Source organism: Orycteropus afer, unplaced genomic scaffold (genome assembly GCF_000298275.1).
Source record: "Orycteropus afer afer isolate SDZICR_OR568_19922 unplaced genomic scaffold, OryAfe1.0 scaffold00069, whole genome shotgun sequence".
Classification (NCBI taxonomy): domain Eukaryota; kingdom Metazoa; phylum Chordata; class Mammalia; order Tubulidentata; family Orycteropodidae; genus Orycteropus; species Orycteropus afer.
In genome coordinates, this window is record NW_006921656.1 from 8,987,514 (window position 1) to 8,996,230 (window position 8,717).

The 8,717-nt window shown below is 51.5% G+C and overlaps 1 protein-coding gene across 1 annotated transcript in view; it reads right to left on the minus strand.

Annotated features, from left to right (window-relative positions):
* CCN4 (cellular communication network factor 4) overlaps positions 1-5,475 on the minus strand; it is a 53,981-nt gene extending 48,506 nt beyond the window's left edge. Inside the window, exon 1 of the mRNA XM_007940574.1 lies at positions 5,419-5,475. Coding sequence (XP_007938765.1) covers positions 5,419-5,475 — 57 coding nt within the window. The remainder of the gene's footprint in view (positions 1-5,418) is intronic.
* Between the last annotated feature and the right edge of the window lie 3,242 nt (positions 5,476-8,717).

An 8,717-nucleotide genomic window follows, 5' to 3' on the forward strand; every position in this document is an offset into this window, starting at 1 on the left:
CCCCCTCACCTACTTGCACCATGGAGACTTACATACTCAGAAAAACCCAGTTCTCACAGATTCACACACCTCACCTAGCACACACACAATGGAGCCTTACTCACGCAGACACCCCACATTCTCACAGACACATGCTATAAACAAAAACTAGCACAGCACGCTAACGGAAATGCCTCACAGTGGCGGGAAGAGGGGGTACATTTGTCAAAAGAAGTAGAGCATGCATGTTATTTGCATAAACCTAAGTACTTGAGGGCATATAACAACAACAACAACAAAGGTACCCAAATCCACATGTTCTAGGAGCAGAGAATATATTTGCATTACACACCCACACACCCTTCACCCACCCCGACCATGAAGATCTACACACTCAGAAACCCCCATTCTCACAGATTCACGCACTTCACCCCATTCACACGTGCAATGGAAGCTCACACACTCAGACACTCCAGCACCTCATGGACACACACACTCTCACCCACACACACCGCAGGGGCTTATACACTCAGACACCCCACATTCTCACAAATACACACATAGACACACTCCCCACATGCGCCGGCATACCTATGCACATCCCACATAGACTTATATGGGAGAAAAATTGTGGGTTTTACCTGCCCCTCACACAGAGCACCACAGACGTGCTGTTTGTCTGGGACTTGTTAACACAGCATTTGTTCCCAATTCCACATTCTGAGAGCTCCCCTTGAGCACACATGTGTTCACCTCTCAGAAGCAGGGAGCTCGACGGGGCTGAAGTCATTAGTCCCAAGGAACTAACAAGGACAGTGAGTCTGACAGGGTTAATGAACTTGCCAGTGGCAGAGCCCACACTCTGGTTTCTCCATCCTGGGTTGCATCACCCCTGCACCCTCATTCAGACCTGTGGGAGCAGCCAGCCTCTCCAAAGCCTGCAAACTCTGTGGGAACAGGGACTGTGCGCATCTCGTGTCTATACAAGCACATGGACCAGGGAGGCAGTAGACTGCACTGTGAACAGTTGGACCTAGATTCAAACCTTAGTGCCACCGATTACTAGCTGTATGACCTTGGACAAAATGCATGACCATTCTGATCCTCAGTTTTCACGTCTACATCTGCTTAATAGTGTATGCCCATTGCTATTGAGTCAATTCTGACTCATAGAGACCCTATAGGGCAGAGTAGAACCACCACACAGGGTTTCCAAGGCTGTAATCTCTACAGAGGTGGATTGCCACATCTTTCTCCCACAGGGTGGTTGGTAAGTTCGAACCACCAATCTGTTAGTTAGCAGCCTAGTACTTAACTGCTGGGCCAACAGGGCTCCTTAGTATTGTTACAGAAACTATCAGCCAGCAGCCAGTTGCCGTCCAGTCAATTCCGACTCATGGCGGCCCCACGTGTCTCAGAGTAGGACTGGGCTCCATACGGTTTCCTTTCCTTCTTTTTTCAATTTTATTTACTTATGTTGTTGCTGAGAATATACACTGCGCAGCATCCACCAAATCAACAGTTTTCCCATGTCTTTAACGACACTGAGTCCATTCTTCCAGTGGTACAACCATTCTCACCCTCCTTTTCTAAGTTGTTCCTCCATGACTAATATAAACTCACTGCCCCTAAGTTTCCATCCAATCTTTCCATCTGCTGTTGTCAATTTAATCCCATTTGGACAGACCTTAAAAAAGCCAGTGCTCAGGCAGACATTCTTAAGGTAAACTTAATTACTGTTTGAAGACTTCAGGGGAATATTTTGGGTTTAAAGTTCATAGATTATCTCAGGGCAATAGTTTCAGGTGTTCATCCACCTTCCATGGCTCCAAACAGTCTAGCATCCATGAGAACTTAAAATTATGTTCTGTATTTTCCCCCTTTTGATCAGGATTCTTCTATGGAATGTTTGATCAAAATGTGTAGTAATGGTAGCCAGGCCTCATCCATTTCTTCTGGTCTTATTGCAAAGGAGACAATTGTTCATGGAAGCAATTAGCCACACATTCTATATTCCATATCCTCCCCCTATTCCTTCCTATCCCTCCTCCTTTCTTTGTTGTTTCAGGTGACTAGACAACAATTGTTGTGCTTAGATGGGTGCTTGCAAACTCTAGCCACTACACAATGAACTAGGAGATAGAACAGAAGCACTGAACACTTTATTAGGCCATTTAACTGGGAAGTCCCATGAAACCGTGACTTTAAACCTCCAAACCAAGGAGCCAAATCCTATGAGGTATTGGTCCATAAGCAGCCTCAGCAGCTACTCTGTTGTTGTTGTTGTAAATGTCTCTATCACACAACTTTTGCCAATTCAGCTTTTTACAGGTGTACAATTTATGGACAGCAATTCCAGTCATCAGCTGGGCAAACTCACCCTTAATCAGTGTGATTTTCCCATCACTGTTAACCTCTCTTGTCCCTCTACTTCCTGTCCGTGGTAAGCACTAATCGACTTTGGTCTCTCTCTTTGCCCTTTCTCGTCCTTTTATGGAAGTGAGATCACACAGTAGTTGTCATTTGTGATTGGCTTATCTCACTCAGCCTGTCCTCCAGCCCCATCCACCCTGCAAGCATGCATCAACACCACTTCTCCCACTGGCTGAGTCGTGTCCCATTGCAGGTGTGCACCACGCGCTGTCCATCCAATCATCTATTGATGGATGTTGAGGTTGTTTCCACCTTTTGGCCATTGTGACTACTGCTGCAATGGCCACTGGCAGACAAGTCTCTTTTTGCGTCTTTGTTCATAGGGTTTTTAATGGCTGATTTTTTCAGACGCAGATTGCCAGGCTTTTCATCCAAGGTGCCTCTGGGTGAGTTTGGGCCGCCTGCCTTTTGACAAGCAGCTGAGCATGTTAACTGCTCCCATCACATAGGGACATCATGGGAATTATGGGAGGTATTTCATGAATGTTGGTGAATGTTTGTTAGATGAACTGAAGACACACACATGCACACACACATATATGACATGAGTCATAGTGCTAGTAAAGCTCACCAAATGTAACCCCTTCAACAAATATTGAAGGAAGAAAAGGAAGTGATGAAACAATTAATTCCTATCTGTACCCCACTGCCATCAAGTCAATTCTGACTTGTAGTGACCCCCATAGGGTTTCCAAGGCTATAAATCTTTACGGACGTAGATTGCCTCATCTTCCTTCTGCGGAGCAGCTGGTGGGTTTGAGTCACCAACCTTTTGGTTAGCAGCCAAATGCCTTAGGCCCTGCGCGACCAGGGCTCCCTAATTCCTATCCGCCATACTCTTTATCATACATGAAATTCCAGAGAACCCTTGGCTAGGCTTCCGAATCACTACTCCTTCCCCCTGCTCTGTTTCTCTTCCTGAGCTGGCACTGTCTTCCTTTGATGATAGAGCCTTCAAATCACGCTTAACTATCCGATAGGGCAAGCCCTCCCTCAGAACTTACTCCCTCAAAGTGTTCTTGGCAAGTCTCACAGAGGCTTTCCTCCATATGAACGCTCGTAACACTTTTTCCATTACAGTCCCGCTGGGGCCCTGATTGCATTTGCATTCCCTTCCTATATTGGCTGCGGAAGCATGGCCATGTATGGGCTTGCACTGGAGAGCTCGGCGCTGGCTTCTGAACGCTGCCCAGTGCAGCTCACCTCCATTTGTCTAGTCGCTCTCCCTGGGGGCTTTAAGGTGCCTGAGAACTCAGGCACCTTGCCTTTGTTCCAGAAGCTTCCAGGATCGCGAAACTAGAGGGCAGCCTTGGGTTCCCAGAGAAGGTCCCCAGGAGGGGGCTGCATTCCCTCCTTCCCCTCTCCTTTGCTGCAATCCCTCCGGCTGAGCCCTGGCTCTGTACTGACTGGGATCTCCCCAGGCTGAGCCGGGAGCCCTCCTGGAGGAGGACTTACCACGGGCCTCGCCTCCCTCCCCTCACTCAGCCTCAGGCTGCTAACGGCCAGCCTCACCTCTTCTCCGTCCACTCCCTGTCCTCCAGGCAGAGTGACCTGTGGAGCTCAAGCCGCAGCCCTGACACAAGCTGACCCGACTCCCCCGGGGGCTCCAACCCGTGAAAATGCTGTGTTCCTCAAACTGGGAGAGCTCAGGGAGGGGAAGCAGGGTTTGGTATCAGATCTGAGTTTGAGTCCTGGCTGCAAAATTAACTGGGAGACCCTGGTCAAGTCCCTCGCTTGTGCCCGAGTCTCCATTTCTTTTCATTTGCAAAACGGAACTCACATCCTCTTGGGAGGGTGGTTTGGCACCGTCTCTGGGCAGACACTATGCATGGTGTGGAGACAGATGTAACAAGAAGCGTTCAGACACACTCCAGCCTGCACTCTGCAGACCTGGGCTGGGAGGGTACCCATCACCCAGCTAGTAAATGCAGCTCGCCTGCAGCCCCGCTTGCTCTCAGTCTCAGACCCAGGTGAAACAGAATCAGAGTCTCTGAGGCCCTGGGCCCACGGCTCAACCCTGCACCTCAGTTTTCTCATCCATGAATGGGCACATTGATCCCAGGAAGCCTCTGTGTGGGTTGGTAATGAGCCTTGCTACCACCTCCTCTCATCTCGTGGCATTGCCAATGGCAGTGAGCCCTGGCCAGCCCTGGGGTCTTGGATTCCAAAGCTCTGCCAGCTGCTTGCCTCCTGCCTCCTGCTGCCTGCCCTCTGTGTTTGCTGCCCACACCATGCCTGGCCCCACGCGCAGCCCCATGTCGTGCTTCCCTGGCATCCTAGGGGTGCAGACTGTGGTCTTTTTCTTCCTCTGCCCTGGGATGGACATGGGGGAGAGAGAGACCCCTCAGGGGCACTCCTGGAAACAGTGGGCTTCACGCCAGAGCCCGAGTATGTGCAGTGTGTAAACTGTAGAGGGCTGTGCCCCCTGAGGTGGCCGTAATTGGGGTTAGAAATCAGCCCAGCTGTGTTAGCTCAAGTGTGGGGGGGCTTCTGCTGAAAGTTGGCACTTTCCTTCCCAACTTCTCTAGGCTTTGTCTAGCTCTGCACCCTGTAGGATTTCCAGCCTCCCTGAGAGTCTGTCACCTGAAGATGTGTATCACCACAGCTTGCTTAGTTTATAATGGCTCAGAGAGTGAGAGTGACTAGCCCCAGGTCACACAGCCAGCCTGGGCAAGGCTGGTCTGGAGCTCAGGTCCCCTGACTGCTGGCCCAGTGAGGGTCCCTTTCGGCTTTGTTTCAGGTGAGGAAGGAGGGCATGGAGGACCCAGCTGGTATTCCCTGCCCCCCTCCCCACCCACATTGTCCCTTCCTCCTGCCTGGCCAGGAACCACAGTCTCTGAGTAGCCCTACCCCTCACCCTGGGCCTCACCCTTGCCCCTAAGTGGGCACCTCCATGCCTTCTCCCACCTTTCCTCTCAAATGCCTGTCAGCCCAGAGGGTTGTACAGCAGGACTGGGTGGGGAAAGGAGCCGGGGCCCTCTCGGAGACCCTCCAGGCAGGACTCACCAAAGCCAGGGTGCTGCCCGCGGCGGCTGCCAACATCCAGGGCAGGAACCACCTCATGCCTGGATGTCAGGGGCACAAGCATCCACCGAGCGGCCCAGCAGATCCGGCCACCTCTGGGGGGAGCTGGGCCCTCACTGCATGGCCCATCAGGAGCGCCAGCTCTGCCTCTTCCCCCAGCCCTTGGGGGCTTTTATGAAAGCAAGATCTGACGTCAGGTTAAGGACAAACCCTGCATTTTCCTCTGTAAAAAACTTTTCCTGCCTCTCTCCCTCTTTTTTCTTCCCTCCCCTCTGTCCCCACCTCCAGCCCAAGCTTGGCCAGCCTCCCCAGCTCTGACAGTTCTTAAAGGGGAAGTTGCCGGACTGAGATTTCACACAGGGATGGTGTATTCCCATCCAAGAAGCTGGGGTCTTTCTGTGGAGACCTTTCACCAAGGTAGGGAGGGACGCAGCATGGGAGGGTGCAGGGGCGAGGCAGGGCTACACTTTCCCAGGTGGTGCCTTTTATAGGGCCCTGCAGGGAAAGGAAGCCCCTCTCCTTGCTTGAGTTGCTTGGGGCTGTTCTCCCTTCTGGTTCTCATCTGTCATTCTTTGCCTCTGTCCCTTGCTATGAGCACAGGAGGATGGCTCTGAGCCCACCAAGGCAGGAATAAAGGAATTCATGAATGGAAGCAGCCTGAGGCTCGGGTTCTCGCCATGACCTGGACTGAGGGCAAAGCTGTTCTTCGTGGGCGGTGGTGGTGCAGTGCTAGAGTCCTCACCTCCCACATTGGAGGCCAGGGTTCGATTCCCAGCCAATGCACTTTCTGCACGGCCACCCCCTGTCTGTCCATGGAGGCTTGAAGGTGGTTATGATCCTGAACCAGTTTCAGAGGAGCTTCCAGACTGAGACGGACTAGGAAGAAAGGCCTGGCAATCTTGCAACACTCAGCCGACGAGGACACTGTGAGTCGGCCTGGTCTGATCTGCAGGTATCATGGGGATGAGGCAGTGCGGCGGCGGTCTGTTCGCTGGTGCCTGAGCGGTGAGCTGTGCTTCCAGGCCTCCTGGGGCAGCCCTCCCTGCCCTTCAGCCACAGACCGTTTGCCGCTGGTGCTGGCTCCCATAGCTTGTGCTTTTGCCCTTGGAGCTCCAGAATCTCAGAACAAGTATGAGGTGGGTAGACTTGGGCTCCGAAGAAGGTCCCAGGTGGGCCTGGGGATGTCTCTCCCTTGTGAGAGAAAGGTGAGGAGTCCTCGGTGGGAGCCTGATCTGCCCCAGTCCAGCCCCACCAACTCCCCTGTGGAGCCCTGAGATGGCTCCTGATGCTTCCCTCCCTCCTCCACCATCCCTGCTTCTCGGAGCAATCAGAGCAACCCTTGGAAAACTGAGCTAAGATCACATCACCCTCCGGAATACAGCGCCCACAGGCTGCTGGCACAAGGCGTGTACTCTCAGTCCCCGGGAGGCTTCCAAGGCCAAGTACTCCCTGAACCTTCTCTTTCCCAGCTCCCTCTGGTGCCCATGACTGAACCACCATGACCTCCTTGCCCTTCTCACACCCCAGCACATGCCCCTCTCGCCTTTGCACCTCGCCCTTCCCTCAGCCAGGAACACTCTACCCTGTGGTCATCATAGCAGTTACCCCTTCTCTTCTCCTCCAGCTTATTAACAAGGAGATGGAGAAGTATGTATGGCTGCTTGGAAGCAGTGGTAGGCCTGTGTCTGTGGAGGGGGTTTATGACCATAGACATAACCCCCTAGAAGTGACTCTGATAAAGTCTTCATTCATTCTGAAGACACAATATCCCTTATGAGACATAAAGGGAAATTTGCTGATGGCTCTCAGGAAGAAGTTCTTTCCCCAGGAGGAGAAAGACAGTCTCCACCTACCCTCTTCTTGTGTATGAATGTGACAGCAGGAGCTGCTGCAGCCATTTTGGGTCTATGAGGCCCAAGCCTGAGAATATAAAGCCAAACATGCCAAGGATGGCAGAACAGAAGGGAAGAGTGAGGCTTTGCAATGTGACCTTGAGACTTTGCAATGTGACCCAACCAAGCCTAGAACCATCACCTCCAGACTTCCTGGTATAGGAGATCATTCAATGTTTTATTCCTCACACCATAGTCTGCTAGGTATTTTTGTTCCTTGGAGCCAAATGCACCTTAATTAATGTATGAAAATCTACTGAAATCAAGAATGTAAAGTGACAAGGGGTGTTTTTGACATATAGAGACCATCCAATAGATGTCAGTTCTCATTTCCTTTTCATTAATTTACCTGATGCTCTTAAAAACAGATCCCATAAAGCAGGTACTCTGTAGGTGTCATTAAAGGGACCACCCAAGGTGTTAGGTGCCGGTTCAGCTCAGTGATTTGATGAACGCCGAGTACGGACAGACCCTGCGCTGTGAAATAGCTGGTGGTGCAAGTGATTAATGTGCTCTGCTCCCACCCGGAGGCACCTTTGAAGAAAGGCCTGGTGCTCTGTTTCTGAAAACCAGCCACGGAAAGGCCCAGTGAGCACAGCTCACCAGGCTCGCCCAGGCAAAGCCAGCCACTGGTCTTCTGTGTTACAAGATCTCTCCAGGAGCCCCTTCCTAGTCTGTAGCTTCTGACCAGTGTGCCTCCTTCAGGTTCCACCTCATCCCCCTCCCCTCCAACTTCCCACGAACCCCACCTGCTGCCCCGGCCAGAGGTCCCTGCAGCCAGCTTTGGAGTAGGTTCTCTCCAGGCCTGAGCAGAACTTCCGGCAGTTTCTCTAACAGGCCTCCCAGAGCAGCTATAAATAAATTCCAAAGAGGGACTGGTGGCTGGATTTGCAGAACAGCGACCAGCCGTGACTTAGCATGCTGAACAGTAAGTCTGTCTTGACCAGAACCAGACAAGCTGAAGATTCCAGAGACAATCCCAGGACCAGGCGTGGGGCTCCTGGGGCTGCTGTCGGTGCTGGATCTGCTCACAGCCTATATATCATTTATTAATTCCACAGACTTTCACCTTTGAAGCAGTGGGGACACCAGGGGAGTGCAGGAAGAAAAACTGTGCTGGGAGACTGTCAGAGGGGCTGATATCAAAATGACTGTTTATAAAACTTCTCTGTAGTGTCTCAGCAGAAATTTATTTATTTGTTTGTTTGTTTGTTTGTTTGTTTTATTGTGATTTGGGTGAAGATTTACAGAACAAATTCACTTTCCATACAGCAGTTCACACACACTTTGTCTCTTGACATTGACCACAATTTACCACAATGCAACAGCTCCCCTCCCACTTCCTCCCCATAGTTACCTCTTCCCAATGTCTATCCCTCCATGGACTCC